Genomic DNA, 16,481 nt, shown 5'->3' on the forward strand with positions numbered 1-16,481 from the left:
AGATTTTAACTTTATTAGAAAGAATGTTTTATTCTTAAAATTGATGCCTTGTAAGTGTTCAAGTGCTGAAAATCCAAATACTTTAAAGGAGTGGATTTCAAAGCAATAATTATTAAAGTATCAGAAGCTAATCTCTGGGTGTAGAAAAATGATATGACCTGCTTAAGACCAACTTTTTTTTTTTTTTTGAGAACAATTATAGCCACTCACAAACTCAGTCCTTTACAGAAAGTCCCTCCTGAAAAGACGATTTTCTGTCTCTCTGCTGACACAGAAAGAGAAACCAATGTAGCTTGCCTTCAGCACTGATTTTCTGCATTATCTGACACTGCTTAATGTTGTTGCAGGGTTTTGGTGCCTTTGAACGCTCAATCTTGACTCAGATCGACCATATTCTGATGGACAAACAGAGATTACTTCACAGGACACAGACCAAGCGCTCTGTCTATCGAGTTCTTGGCAAACCTGAGCCAGCAGCTCAGCCTGTCCCAGAGAGTTTGCCAGGGGAACCGGTAAGAACTCTGTAATGCAGAGTGATTATGGGGAATAGTTTCTATGAGGCTTATTAGCTGAAAAACTTGTAGCTATTACCTGTTTATATAAGAGGTTAGTGAGAGAAAGGAAAGCAACACTACTGGATTATTGAGAGAAACTTGAGTGTATGTGAGAGGAGAGAGTTTTTAAAAATGGGGCTTCTATTAACTCCTGTGTGTCATCTTCTCTTAATTTTGAGTTTGATGCCGGAGTCTGGTAGTGGAAACATTCATAATCCAATTTTCAAAATTCAGTTTTAAAGCTACTTCTGTAGAAATGTCAGTATTGAAACAAGTGTGTACTTTAGGCTCAACGTTTGCCATTTAGGTACTTTAGAAAGGGTGCAGAAGTGGAATAGTCAAATTCTTTTGTTTAAAGGAAACATTTAAAATTTTTTAATTATAGAAGAAATATATACTTAATGCTTTTTTAGTTTATAGCAACTTAAAATGAAAAGCAAAATAATCTGAAAATTTCACTCCTGAGATGAAATTTTTTATTCTTTTTTTGTCAGTTGCGTGTTAACTCCTGAGGTGAAATTTTCAGTATTTAATAGTTGTAACAAGTTTACAGTTAATAATAGTTGTAACAAATTTTTGGGTCTTTTCTATTTGTGTAACTATGTGTGCAAATAACAAATATATATGTATAAATATGGTTGCCTTTTGTACTAAATGAGAGACATTTATGTATGTATAAATATGTAAAATATTACAACTGTATTTAAAGTCTTGCAACTTTTTTTTTTTTTTTTTTTTTTGAGACGGAGTCTCGCTCTGTCGCCCAGGCTGGAGTGCAGCGGCGCAATCTCGGCTCACTGCAAGCTCTGCCTCCCGGGTTCACGCCATTCTCCTGCCTCAGCCTCTCCGAGTAGCTGGGACTACAGGCGCCCGCCACCACGCCCGGCTAATTTTTTGTATTTTTAGTAGAGACGGGGTTTCACCGTGGTCTCGATCTCCTGACCTCGTGATCCGCCCGCCTCGGCCTCCCAAAGTGCTGGGATTACAAGCCTGAGCCACCGTGCCCGGCCCAAAGTCTTGCAACTTTTAAAATCTAGTAAGTCCTAGATACTCTTTCCATTTCATTACCTAGAGATCTACCTCATTTTTCCTAATGACCACAAAGTATTCCATTGTATGGATATGCACTATCATTTATGCAAACAATGGATATTATGTTGTCTCCAGTTTTAGAAACACTGCTACAGGAAAGATTCCTGTACATTTATTATGTGTTCGTATAAATATATGGGTAGATTTCTTGAAGTGGAAGTGTTAAAGAAAATACACCAAATTCTGATAGTTATTGCCAAATTGCCTCCAAAAAGGCTGCATTAATTTCAGTCGTAGAGGTGAAAAATGGTATCTTCTCATTATAATTTACACATATTTAATTTGAATGAGGGTAAACATATTTTCATATGATTATTTATGGGTTTTTTTGTCAACTGCCTGTTAATGTTTTTGCCTGTTTTCATATTGGACTGTTTTGTTTTTTAATTTTAAGAATTTTTTATATCTTAAGGAAAACAGTGCTTTGACGGTTCTACATATTATTTATAGTAGCTACATTAGTTAGATAACCTTATTGGGATTCACTCTTTTCTTACTCATTGTTAACATAGGAGATCCTTCCTCAAGCCCCTGCCAATGCTCATCTGAAGGACTTGGATGAAGAAATCTTTGATGATGATGACTTTTACCACCAGGTGAGACTTCTACACTCTCTTGTTACAAATCAGGTTTTAGCATTTTAAAGCAGCTTATAGAATTCTCTGAACAAAGAAGTTGCTTATTTTGGAAGGATAGTCAGACAGTGAGTTAGAACTCCCGCGTTCAAAATTGACTTACAGTGTCATCGTGGATTATTTGCTTTTCTTCTGTTTTATGTTTTCCTTTTGAAATGAAAACAGCTATAGCTACTTTGTTGTTGCTTGAGTGTAAATTATCTGTAAAACAGTTTCAGGTTTTTTTCTTTGAGTCAAGTGGGTTCTTCTTTCTGAGCCATTTTTGATGATGGAGGATTTATTAGTTATTTGGTTTCTCGTCTCATTACTATTAGAATGGGATGTGGAGCTGGAGGGCTGGGATCCCAGAGTTCTTGAATTGCGCTACTGATTCTATTGTCTGTTAAATCTTGTTCTTAATGTCTTTTTGTGCCTGTTGAAGTCAGTTAAGTATGTATTGAGAATGTCTGCAACTGTTGATTATAATAGCATAGTGCTTTTGAAGACAGAATTGGTAGAAGTTGAAATATAGACCAGTTCTCAATATGTTTTCACAGACTCCCCTAACTTCTTTCCCTGACATTACTTTCTGCTGGCATGCTGTTCTTTTTAATGATGTCAGAGACTGTTAAGATAGACTAAACATGTGGGCTCTTCTAGAGAACTGAAATAACTTCCTGTATTCCTGAGTCTCTTGATAAGTTATACTTTTTTTTTTTTTTTTTTTTTTTTTTTGAGATGGAGTCTTGCTCTGTCACCCAGGCTGGAGTGCAGTGGCGCAATCTCGGCTCACTGCAAGCTCTGCCTCCTGGGTTCATGCCATTCTCCTGCCTCAGCCTCCTGAGTAGCTGGGACTACAGGCGCCCGCCACCACACCTGGCTAATTTTTTGTATTTTTAGTAGAGACAGGGTTTCACTGTGTTAGCCAGGAGGGTCTCGATCTCCTGACCTCGTGATCTGCCCGCCTCAGCCTCCCAAAGTGCTGGGATTACAGGCTTGAGCCACTGCACACGGCCAGATAAATTATACTTCTTAATAGAGTGTGTGTTAGGCTGTACCCTTTCTAGCTTAGTGTAGAATCGAAGATGCTGTTTAGCAGTGATATACCAGTTATTGTTGAGCCATCGTTTATCAAGATAATTTTTTCTCTGTCAAATTTTTAATGTGTTAACTTTTGCCAAGTAATTTGGGACTGCTTGTTGAGGGTTTAGCCATGACTGCTGTACTGTGTATATGGATATGAAGAAAAGAACTTCTTAGGAAAATTACATGTAAAGTCAATATAGAACAAGTGATTTTATATTGGGGATACCTCTGGTTTTGCCCTAAAAAGAGAAAGAGACTTTCTATTAATTTTTTTTATTCATTCTGTAATGTTTGATAAAATTATTGCCATAAGTAAGTCTTAAAAGTAATGACGAGAGGGTGTAGGAAAAAAGATTGGTGTGGCTGCAGCTGTTCCCTGTCAGAGGTCCTGATTCTTTTTCCCTCTTCTCTTATTATATTCATTTGTCAGAAGAGTAAGGAACTCTGTTTTGTTCTGGAGTGTCTAAGGAAGTACCTGATATGGGATATTAATGCTGTATAATTGTGTGAGATCACGGGAGACAATCAAAAATGTTCCAGTCCTCATTAATTGAAGTGTACATTGTTCGATGGAAAGTGCATCATAAATTAAATAGGCTTAATAAAATAAACTGAAATTACTGGGGAGAAGTTGCCTCTGTTGGCAATCCTTAGTCTGAATTTTTTTTTTTTTTTGGCCTGGAGGTCTGTTTAAAAAGAAATAGCACTACTTGATTGGCCCTTCATCCCAATTAATAATTTTAACTTCGATAAATTCTGATTTCAGAGTTATGACTAGTCACATCTTAGCTTTTCCCCTTGCTGGTTAATTGGGGTGCTGGGGTTAATCTAAATTAAAACTTAAACTAATAGAGGTCAGCAAGGCAGCTGAAACACCTGAGTGAAACAAATGGGGCTGCCAGGCACAACTTTATCTTGGCTGTTTCCCAAGAGGGAAGTGGCAGCAAATTGGAGTTGTTTCAGCCTTCTGTAAAGGTGAATGATGGGTGACACTTGTTAATGTACAGCATCTCCGGAAGCATTCCAGATTGCTTTGCTGCTATACCAACTGCTGCCATCCATGCAGTCAGTAGGAACTGGACCAGTTGCCAACATCTGGCAGCACAGCAAGGAATGGGTGCAAGTCTTGAAACCCTGCAGATTCTAAATATGGTGCTTAGAACTGTGCAGGCTTTAATCACTTACCACTCTTTGGCAGCAGGCTACGACAGCTTATCCTAGCCTCGTACATCACGTTCCGACATCTGCTGAGCTGCAAGGCAGCTGCACATTCATTTTCTTTTCTTGCCTTTTCTCTTTGCTTCCCATTCCCCTTCTTCTTCCCACTCCCCTCACCCTTCAGTTTTCCTCCCCCTCCCCAATATGCTTCTTGGGAGAGATGATCTGTAAAGATTACTGCTTCATTGTGTGCAAGTAATTGTGGTGATGCCAGGCCGTTGACAGACACAAGGTAGCACCTGTTCTGCTGACCTGGTTAATTTCTTCTGTTGAGTGGGATTTGCCAGAGATTGGAGCTGAAGCCAATTCAGTGATAAGGCTAAAGAAAATGGCTGTATGTTTTCTGTCACCTCCCAATTAAATTGGCTTCATAAAGTGCTTTCCTTTATTTGTCCGAGTAGTAAGCCTGAGCTAAGTGTTGCATTCAGAAGTGGTTCAATATATTACAATGGGCCTGCGAGTTTTCATTTGTGTGTTTTTTTTTTAACATGGTTATATGGAAGACCTGGGTGGTGAATATAATACATTCCTCCTTTTTTAAAACCATACTTGAAGCCAGACTCTTTGGGTTCATGTTTCGTAAGGAAGAGATTATAGCCACATTGAATTTTAATGTTCCATTATAAAGGTTTAAAGGCTTACTTGGTTAATTCAGGTGTCTTGAAGCTGTGTGAATGCCCTAACTATTGAGAATGATGTGTGGGGTCAGAACACTCCCCCTCTACACACACATACTCATTCACACTTTCATTCGTTGTTTCTTAATGGGCTTTAAGTTACCATATCTTTCAAAATATATTTGTGTTATTTAATAAAGGTACATGTATATGTGTGTGTACATACATACATATGTATGTGTGTGGGCCCTAGAAGATAGTGTCTGATATCATAAATAATCTTATCATTTTTAGAGCTGAAAAGAACCTTAGAATAAACTGAGACCCTGAGAAGTTAAGTAACCATCTGACATCGTATAGTAAATGGCAACACTGGTAGTTAATGTGAGGACTTCTTAGACCAAGTCTTGCTCTGTCCATACCTTTATTTCTTAAATATTTCATTCTTGAGCCATAAAGAGATTTCACTGTAGTATTACAGTTTTCAGTTTGTAAATAAATAAGCTTTATTTTCATAGAACCAGAAAAAGTATTTTGTGTTAGAAAGTAATTTTTTTCCTTAGAAGGCAAATGATTTATTGAACTTATGTTACTTAAACAATTCTAATGAAAAAATTAGCTTTATAGTTTTGTTACCGGTTTGTTTGGAAACTGGAATTGCTGAAAGCGTGAAGTATAGCCAGTGGTGAAGGTTTTATGAGAGAAACTGTTCACCTGCTTCAGAAAAGCATTGCGGGATTTTACTTCCAAACAGAATTACTTTACAGTCGGCCTATTTCTTGTGAAAGCGCATTCCTAAAGGCAGTTTCACAAAACATGAAGGTTGTAAATGACCACGAAGGATGAGCCATTCAGAAATGTTTTCAGTGTCTGTTATTGTCATGATCCTATCTGCTACTTCATAACATTCAGTTCCTCTTCAGATCTGTTGTCTGCATCACCATTTAAGGCTTTTGTTTTGTTTTATTTTTTTAAACCATCAGATGATCTTTGACTTGATAAGCCTAAGTTTTTAAAGAATCAGGGAAGGACCAGGATTTGCTAAACACTAGTGGCATGCCAGTCCTTGGACTAAGTAGATAGGTACTTGGCATGTGTCTTGATTTAATCCTCACAAGATCCTCGTATTGTGATGTAACTGCACTTAGCAATAAGCTATATAAAGTGACTGGTTTTATTCTTTTCATATCCCAGATCGCAAACTAGTTTCTTGTCACTTCATGAGATATTTTGTTCTGAAAGGACTAATTGAGCTTAGATGTCGACAGATCAATACCTGGATTTCTAAGAGTTCGTTAGGATTTTGTATGTTGCTTCTAGCTCTGTTTAGTTTTGATCTGGTTTGTCCTGTCACTTTGAATCTAGCCAAGAGTATCTAGAGAACGGCATAATAGGTTTTGCTCTTTTGATGACCACTTTGATGGGTTAAATTTCTTCTTTCATTTGCCATCAGGACATGTCTATAACTGACCTTGCCACATGCTGAACTTTTGTGCCTAAGACATTTGATAATGCCATAAACAAGTAATTACTAATTCAGTGAACTATTAAAAGTCGATAATGTTGAGAAATAGAGAAGAGGCAGGCTGTTTGACATGACAGTTTAATTAAATTGGTGAGTGATTAATATGGACAGGTGATGTGGTGGAATTGTATGCATTTAGATCTTAGTGTGAATAAGAGATGTCCCAAGCTACCCTTATGTTAAAGGTGATACGATATTTTTTATATATTTCTTGTTTTTATTTATTTATTTATTTTGTTTGTTTGTTTTTGAGACAGGATCTCACTCTGTTGCCCAGGCTGGAGTGCAGTGGTGTGATCTCAGCTCACTGCAACCTCGACCTCCTGGGCTCAAGCAATCCTCCCACCTCAGCCTCCCAAGTAGCTGGGACTATAGACAGGTATCACCACACCCAGCTAATTTTCGTATTTTTTGTAGAGACGGGGTTTTGCTGTGTTGCCCAGGCTGGTCTTGAACTCTTGGGCTCAAGCAGTTTGCCCACCTTAGCCTCCCAAAGTGCTAAGATTACAGGTGTGAGCCACGGCACCCAGCCTGGCAGGACGATATTCTTACTATTGGCATATATTTTTCCGGTGGTTCAATTGATGGTTAATAACATGTTTTTAAGTCTGATTTGAACCTGCCTCTGTGAATGAGTTGTTGGACTCATGTCTTCTGTTCAGGGCAGTATTTTGTTTTTAGTTTTACTTTAAAATGTTGCTGTTATTTGAGATCTGTGGATAGTGTTTCTTAAAAGTTTGATGAAACTTATTACACATAGATATTTATGGTTATTTTAGAGAGAACATATGTATGAAGTACATAAATTTTAAAATTGGCCAGGCATGGCGGCTCACACCTGTAATCTCAGCACTTTGGGAGGCCAAAGTGGGTGAATGACTTGAGCCCAGGAGTTTGAGACTAGCCTGGGCAACATGGCAAAACCCCGTCTCTACAAAAAATGCAAAAAAAATGAGTCAGATGTAATGGCACTTGCCTGTAATCTCAGCTACTTGGAGGGCTGACGTGGGAAAATCATCTGAGACCAGGAGGTCGAAGCTATGGTGAGCCAAGATTGCATCACTACACTCCAGCCTGGGCGACAGAGTGAGACCCTGTCTCAAAAATAAACAAATAAATAAATAAATAAATGAAATAAAAATTAAAAATTGAACTTATGATTGAAGATACAGCATGGAATTAGGTTTCTTGGGGCATAGTAATGGTATTAAAAACAACTCAAAGCAAATACCAGGGCCCAATTAAATTTCAGTTTTAATGACTGCAAGATTATTTTATATACCACGTATAAGAATTTTATTGGAACTGCATGGTAGTTGCTGCTTCTTTAAGACATTTTCCACCAATAGTGCTGCCATTGTATATCTGTCAGTGTTTAGACCCAGGTATGTCATCAATATTAGCATTTGGTTGCTAGCTTGGGCTCACTAGTGTGGAAGCTGCACAGAACAGGAAGCAAAAGCCACATTTTAAATGCGAAGTCTAGAAATTTCATCAAACAGGAGCGTCAAGGTAAGGTGCACATGACTGGCCCTCATTTCTTTCAGCTTTCTTGCTTTAAAAAACATCAGAGCATGACTTGAGTACTACTACTTTTTTTAAACAAAGGTAAAACCTCAGAATGAAGCCTAAAACAGTACATTTTACAGGGCCAGCTAGGAAAGAGATAAGAATTGGCTTAGAAGTGTTGAAGAAACTTTTTCAAACACAAATGGTACCTGGAGAGTTTGCTAGGCAAATATGTGGCCAAAATTACCCTTTTTGTACTAATAAGCCTAGTGTCAGCCAACTGAGTGTAAATTAAACACAGGATCCCAGCAGTATTTTAGTAGCCTCAAGTATAGAATTTGGCACTCTTCAAGAAATGGAGACATTACCTCTTCACTAAAGTAGGCATGAGGTCTTAGTATTAATGTGTTGCTCCTTTAAAAGTAACATATCGGAAAAACGATTTAGCAAAGAAAGGGGAAGTTTATAGGCATCTTCAAATATGCATATGTATTGTGAGAAAATCTTCACACTCTATACATCTGACAAAGGACTGATAGCCAGAATCTACAGCAAACTCAAATCAGTAAGAAAAAAACAATCCCATCAAAAAGTGGGCTAAGGACATGAATAGAAAATTCTCCAAAGAAGATATACAAATGGCCAACAAACATGAAAAAATACTCAGCATCGCTAATGATCAGGGACCACAATGCGATACCACTTTACTCCTGCAAGAATGGCCATAATAAAAAAATCAAAAAAACAGTAGATGCTGCTGTGGATGCAGTGAACAGGGAACACTTCTATGCTGCTGATGGGAATGTTAACTAGTACAGCCACTGTGGAAAACAGTGTGGAGATTCCTTAAAGAACTAAAAGTAGAACTACCATTTGATCCAGCAATCTCACTACTGGGTATCTACCCAGAGGAAAAGAAGTCATTATTTGAAAAAGTTACTTGCAGATGCATGTTTATAGCAGAACAATTCACAATTGTAAAATCATGGAGCCAACCCAAATGCCCATCAATCAACGAGTGGATAAAGAAACTGTGGTATATCTATATGATGGAATACTACAGAGCCATAAAAAGAAATGAATTAACAGCATTTGCAGTGACCTGGATGAGATTGGAGACTATTACTCTAAGTGAAGTAACTCAGGAATGGAAAACAAACATCATATGTTCCCATGGATATGTGGGAGCTAAGCTATGAGGACACAAAGGCATAAGAATGATACAGTGGACTTTGGGGACTCAGGGGGTAAGAGTGGGAGAGGGGCAAGGGATAGAAGGCTACAAATATGGTGCAGTGTCTACTGCTTGGGTGATGGGTGCACCAAAATCTCACGAATCACCACTAAAGAACTTAGACATGTAACCAAATACCACCTGTACCCCAGTAACTTATGGGAAAAAAAAGTATATGTATTGTTGATCTAGATAAAAACATAATCATTTTAAAGTTGGATAGCATCTTTGGAGACCTTCAAGTCCAAACTCTCTTTTTACAAGTGCAGAAAATGGAGCCTGAAGGAAGTACATGACTGTTGTAAGATTTACCCACTTAGTGAATTAGGACATTGAAACCTGTGTTCTTGCTCCCAGTTTGATTTTCTTTCTTACACATTATACTCCCTTCTGATTGGACAAGTTTGAAAATCCTTTGAGAATTTTATTTTCAAATCTATATCTGTTTAGGAAATTGGAGATCTACTGTATCTTTTAGCACTCTGACAATTCACAAGTATCACTTTTATACAGTTATAAACTTTATTCAGTTAACATTTATTAGTCTGGGCATGGTGGCTCACATCTGTGGTCCCAGCTCTTTGGGAGGCCAAGGCAGGAGGATTGCCTGAGTCCAGGAGTTCAAGACCAGCCTGGGCAATATAGTGAGACCCTGTCTCTAAGAACAACAATAAAAACATTTATTATGCCAGATGCTAGTTTTATAAAGGCTAGTAAGACCAAAATCCCTGCCCAAAGAATTTGTGTTACCTAACAAGAGTGAATATCTATGTAGTCACAAAATTAAGAGTGTGACTTTAATAAAATTAAGGTGGAGAAAATAAATGTTGAAAAGAGCAATCAGGTATTTGATATAAAAATGCACATGTGGTTCTCTAGGGTTCTCACAAACATGCCTCAAGCATTCATTAGCCTACTGGTTTACCCCTCAACATACACCTGATCTAATTCTACAGTAATTTCTCTATAACTTGTAAAAGGCCTTACGAGGCGCTATTTGACATAAACATTGGATAATACAAATTCCATATTTTCCAAGAATGTAATCGTTGTTGGAAGCCATATTGAGTTGCTGGTATCCACTGTTACTTATTTCAGGGTAGAAGAACCTTCAGATTGGTGATAGGTAGAAGAGGGTTCATTTTGCTATTGTCTACTTTTGTGGATGTTTGAAAATTTCTGTAATAAGAAGTTAAAGAGGAAAAAAGTCATATTTCTTTTTTCCTTCCATTCATTCAACAAATATTTGAGTATCTACTGTGTATTTATTGAGTAACTACTGTCCTAGGCTGTGCTGTCTAATGTAGTAACCGCATGTGGCTGTTTAGATTTAAATTTTGATTAATTTAAATAGAATAAAATAAATGGTTCAGCTCGTCAGTCACACTAGTTATATTTCAAGTGCTAAGTAACCACATGTGCTAGTTGCTATTGTATTGGATAGTGCAAATGTAGAACATTTCCATTACCACAGAAAGTTCTCTTGGAGCTCTGTTAGAGGGTGGAAGAAAACAAAGTTCCTGCCCTCATGAGCATTCATTCTAGCTTAGAGGTAGGATGAAACAGGGAACTACATTGTGACAAATGCAGTAGAGAATGATGAAACTGGTTATGGTGAAAGCGAGCCCTAGGATAGGGAAGTGATGGTTACTGTTTTAATTTAGGATGTTTAGGAGATAAAGATATTTGAGCAGAGACCTGAGGAAATGACAAACAGAGCCATGCAGTTGTCTGGGGGAAGAGCATTAGGGACAAAGGGGATGGGAAGTGCACAGACTCTGAGGCAAAAGAGAGGCTAGCGTGTTCCAGGAAGATCAGGGAGGCCAGAGTCATGGGGTCGGTGGGGGAGTAGGCAAGAAAGATGATGATAGGAGAGGAAGTCAGAGGTAATGGGAGGCCAGGTCCTGTTGAGAGGTGACAGTGTGCTGGCAGTCCTCACAGCCCTCACTCGCTCTCGGCGCCTCCTCTGCCTGGGCTCCCACTTTGGTGGCACTTGAGGAGCCCTTCAGCCCACGGCTGCGCTGTGGGAGCCCCTTTCTGGGCTGGCCAAGGCGGGAGCCGGCTCCCTCAGCTTGCAGGGAGGTGTGGAGGGAGAGGCGCAAGCGGGAACCCGGGCTGCACGCGGCGCTTGCAGGCCAGCTGGAGTTCTGGGTGGGCGTGGGCTTCGCGGGACCCTCACTCAGAGCAGCTGGCCAGCCCTGCCGGCTCCAGGCAGTGAGGGGCTTAGCACCCAGGCCAGCGGCTGCGAAGGGTGTACTGGGTCCCCCAGCAGTGCCAGCCCACTGGCGCCGCACTCGATTTCTCACGAGGCCTTAGCTGCCTTCCCGCGGGGCAGGGCTCAGGACCTGCAGCTCACTGTGCCTGAGCCTCCCACCCCCTCCGTGGGCTCCTGTGTGGCCGGAGCCTCCCTGACGAGCACCACCCCCTGCTCCACGGTGCCCAGTCCCATCGACCACCCAAGGGCTGAGGAGTGCGAGCGCACAGCGCAGGACTAGCAGGCAGCTCCACCTGCAGCCCTGGTGCAGGATCCACTGGGTGAAGCCAGCTGGGCCCCTGAGTCTGGTGGAGATGTGGAGAACCTTTATGTCTAGCTCAGGGATTGTAAATACACCAATGAGCACACCGTGTCTAGCTCAGGGTCTGTGAATGCACCAATCGACACTCTGTATCTAGCTACTCTGGTGGGGCCTTGGAGAACCTTTATGTCTAGCTCAGGGATTGTAAATACACCAATTGGCACTCTGTATCTAGCTCAAGGTTTGTAAACACACCAATCAGCACCCTGTGTCTAGCTCAAGGTTTGTGAGTGCACCAGTCGACACTCTGTATCTAGCTGCTCTGGTGGGGCCTTGGAGAACCTTTATGTCTAGCTCAGGGATTGTAAATGCACCAATGAGCACCCTGTCAAAACAGACCACTCAGCTCTACCAATCAGCAGGAGGTGGGTGGGGCTAGATAAGAGAATAAAAGCAGGCTGCCCGAGCCAGCAGTGGCAACCAGCTCGGGTCCCCTTCCACACTGTGGAAGCTTTGTTCTTTCGCTCTTTGCAGTAAATCTTGCTACTGCTCACTCTTTGGGTCCACACTGCTTTTATGAACTGTAACACTCACCGCGAAGGTCTGCAGCTTCACTCCTGAAGCCAGCGAGACCACGAACCCACCAGATGGAAGAAACTCCGAACACATCTGAACATCAGAAGGAACAAACTCCGGACACGCCACCTTTAAGAACTGTAACACTCAACTGCGAGGGTCCGTGGCTTCATTCTTGAAGTCAGTGAGACCAAGAACCCACCAATTCCGGACACACTGTGGGACCTTGTAGGCCACTGTAGCAGTTTGATGTGGCTGAGATGGGAAACTACCAGAGGATTTTGAATATAGAGGAGTAAAATATGATTGGACTCATATTTTAAAAGGATCACTGATGGCTGTGTTAAGAGTAGACATGAGAGAATAGGGGGCAAGGTGGCAGACAGGGGAACAGTTAAAAGACCCTAGTGATAATCCAGGCAAGCGATGGCAGTGGCTTAAACTAGGGTGGTTTTGGAAGAGAGAACTGGTTGGATTCTGGATTTATGTTGAAGGTTGAGCTGACACAGGATTTGCTGATGGGTTGTATGTGGTATATCAAAAGAGAGTAGTCAAGAGTGACCATTAAGGTTTTGGCCTGAGCAGTTGGAGGGATTAAGTTGCTATTTACGGAGTTGGGAAAAAACAGTGAGAGAGCTAGTTTGGAAGATAAATCAGGAGCTCGGTTTTGGTTATATTGCCCCCTCCTCCCAACCCCTGTGGACCTATGTTGGCTTTATTTTGGTTACTAGGACCTATGTTGGCTTTATTTTGGTTACAGATTAGTTATATTGTTTATGATACTTCTGCCACATTCATGTGGAGTTGTTGAAGAGTTATATATATATTTTTGGAGTTCATGGGAAGGTCCAGGCTGAAGGTATAAATTTGTGAGCCATCAGCAAATAGGTTGTATTTAATACCATGAGACTGAATGAGATTACCTAGAAAATGAAGGTAGAGAGAAAAAGAGATTCGAAGCCCACGTCCTGGAACATTCAAACATTTATAGATTGGGGAGATGGGAAGGAGCAACAAAAGTGATGAAGAAGGAGCAACCAGTGATGTAAGAGAGAATAAAGGAAGAGTGATTTTCCAGGTTGCATGTGAAGAAAGTGTTTCAAGAAGGAGGAGATCGCTTGAGCCCAGGAGTTTGAAGCTGCAGTGAGCTATGATCATACCACTGCACTCCAGCCTGGCTAACAGAAGGAAACTGTCTCTTACCCACCTCCCACAAAAAAAAAAAAGGTGAATTCAGTATTATCCTGATACCCAAACCAGACTAAAACATCACAAAGAAGAAATTACAGGCTGGGCACAGTGGCTCACGCCTGTAATCCCAGTACTTTGGGAGGCCAAGGTGGGAGGATTGCTTGAGCCCAGGAGTTTGAGACCAGTCTAGGCAACAGAGGGAGACCTCGTCTCTATAAAAAGCAAAAAAACTATCCAGGCATGGTGGGCCATGCCTGTAGTCCCAGCTATTCAGGAGACTGAGGCGGGAGGATCTGCTTGAGGTTGGGGGGTCGAGGCTGCAGTGAACTGTGATTGTGGCACTGTACTCCAGCCTGGGCAACACAGCAAGACCAAGAAAAGAGAGAGAGAGAGAAAGGAGAGAGAGGGGAGAGAGAGAAAAAGGGAAGGGAGGAGGAAGGAAGGAAGGAGGGAAGGAAGGAAAGGAAGGAAGGAGGGAAGGAAAGGAAGGAAGGAAGGAAAGGAAGGAAGGAAGGAAGGAAAAAAAAAAAAGGAACATAAAAAGGATTGCACACCATGACCGAGAAGGATTTAGCCCAGGAATGCAAGGTTACTTTAACATCAAGAATCAATTAATGTACTATAACATATCAATAGAATGTGGAAAGAAACCACATGATCATCTCAATAGAGACAGCAAAAGCCTTTAACATCTTCGCATGATAAAAACATTTTTAAAACAACTAGGGATAGAAGGAAACTTCCTCACCTGATAAAGAGCATCTGTGAAAACCACAAATAACATCATACTCAGTGACCAGAGACTGAATGCATTCTCCTGAGATTAGGAACAAGACAAGGATGTCTGCTCTTGCCACTTATTCAGCATCATACTATCTAGCCAGGGCAGTTAGGCAAGAAAAAGAAAAGACATCCAAATTGGAAAGGGTGAAGTAACACTATCTTTTATTTGCAGATGATATGATCCTATATATAGAAAGTACCGGCTAGGCACGGTGGCTCACGTCTGTAATCCCAGCACATTGGGAGGCCGAGTGGGTCGGATCAACTGGAGGCCAGGAGTCAAGACCAGCCTGGCCAGCATTGTGAAACCCTGCCTCTACTAAAAATACAAAAATTAGCCAGGCATGGTGGTGTACGCCTGTAATCCCAGCCGCTTGCGAGTCTGAGGCAGGAGAATCACTTGAACCTGGGAGATGGAGGTTGCAGTGAGCCATGATAGCACCACTGCACTCCAGTCTGGGCAACAGAGGGAGGCTGTGTCTCAAAAAAAAAAAAAAAAAAAAATGCTAAAGAAGCCACCAAAAAACTACTAGAGCTACTTAATAAATGAATTCAGCAAAGTTGTAGGATACAAAATGAATGCACAAAAATCAGTTGTGTTTCTGTATACCAGCAATGAATGACCTAAAAAGGAAATTAGAAAAATAATTCCATTTAAAATAGCATCTGACCTGGCGTGGTGCCTTACACCTGTAATCCCAGCACTTTGGGAGGCCAAGGCGGGCAGATCACAAGGTCAGGAGGTCGAGACCATCCTGACTAACACGGTGAAACCCCGTCTCTACTAAAAATACAAAAAAAAAAAAAAATTAGGCGTGGTGGTGGGCGCCTGTAGTCCCAGCTAGTTGGGAGGCTGAGGCAGGAGAACGGCGTGAACCCGGGAGGCAGAGCTTGCAGTGAGCCAAGATAGTGCACCACTGCAGTCTGGCCTGGGTGAAAGAGTGAGACTCCATCTCAAAAAAAAAAAAAAAAAATAGCATCTAAAATAATAAAATACCTAGGAATAAACTTAACTGAGAAGATGAGATATTTAACACACTGAACATTATAAATATTGCTGAAAGAAATTAAAGACCTAAATAAATGGAAAGCTGTCCCATGTCCATGGATTAGAAGACTTAACATTGTTAAGATGACAGTACTCCCCAAATTGATCTAAAGCTTCAAAACAATCCCTATCAAAATTCCTGTTGCCTTTTTTTTTTTTTTTGCAGAAATTAACAAGCTGATTCTAAAATTCGTGTGGAAATGTAAGGACCCAAAATAGCCAAAATTATCTTGGAAACAAAACAAAACAAAGTTGGAGCATTCACACTTTGCAGTTTCAAAACTTACCACAAAGCTCCAATAATCAAGACATTGTGGTACTGGCATAAGGCTAGGCATATAGATCAATGGAATGTAATTGAGAGTCCAGAAGTTAACCTTTACATTTATAGTTAATTGATTTTCAACAGGAGTACCAAGATGATTCAGTAGGCAGAAGAACAGTTTTTTGTTTTGTTTTTTAACAAATGGTGTTGGAGCAACTGAAACATGCAAAAGAACGAAGATGGAGCCTTCCCTCACACCTACACAAAAGTTAACTATAGTGAATCACAGACCCAAACATAAGAGCTAAAACTGTTAAACTTTTAGGAAAAAAACAGGAGTAAATCTTCATGCTGCAGGTAGATCAGGTAAGACGAGGGCTGAGAGAGAATTGATCTTGGTTTAGCAATATGGAAGCCATTGGTGACCTTGACAAGAACTTTTTTTTTTTTTTTTGAGACAGGGTCTCATGTCACCAGTGCTGGAGTGCAGTGGGGCTCACTGAAACTTCTGCCTCCCAGGCTCAAGTGATCCTCCCACCTCAGCCTCCCAAGTAGCTGGAACTAAAGGCGTGTGCCACCACACCCGGCTGATTTTTGTATTTTTAGTAGAGATGAGGTTTTGCCATGTTGCCTAGGCTGGTCTCACACTCCTG

At 40.7% G+C, this 16,481-nt stretch overlaps 1 protein-coding gene across 1 annotated transcript in view; it reads left to right on the forward strand.

Annotated features, from left to right (window-relative positions):
• The window catches only part of AATF (apoptosis antagonizing transcription factor), a 112,196-nt gene that overhangs the window by 43,067 nt on the left and 52,648 nt on the right, over positions 1-16,481 (forward strand). The window contains exons 7-8 of the mRNA XM_003278386.3: positions 348-512; positions 2,159-2,242. Of these exons, the coding sequence (XP_003278434.1) occupies positions 348-512; positions 2,159-2,242 (249 nt within the window). The remainder of the gene's footprint in view (positions 1-347; positions 513-2,158; positions 2,243-16,481) is intronic.

This window comes from Nomascus leucogenys, unplaced genomic scaffold, assembly GCF_006542625.1.
Source record: "Nomascus leucogenys isolate Asia unplaced genomic scaffold, Asia_NLE_v1 Super-Scaffold_258, whole genome shotgun sequence".
Lineage (NCBI taxonomy): Eukaryota > Metazoa > Chordata > Mammalia > Primates > Hylobatidae > Nomascus > Nomascus leucogenys.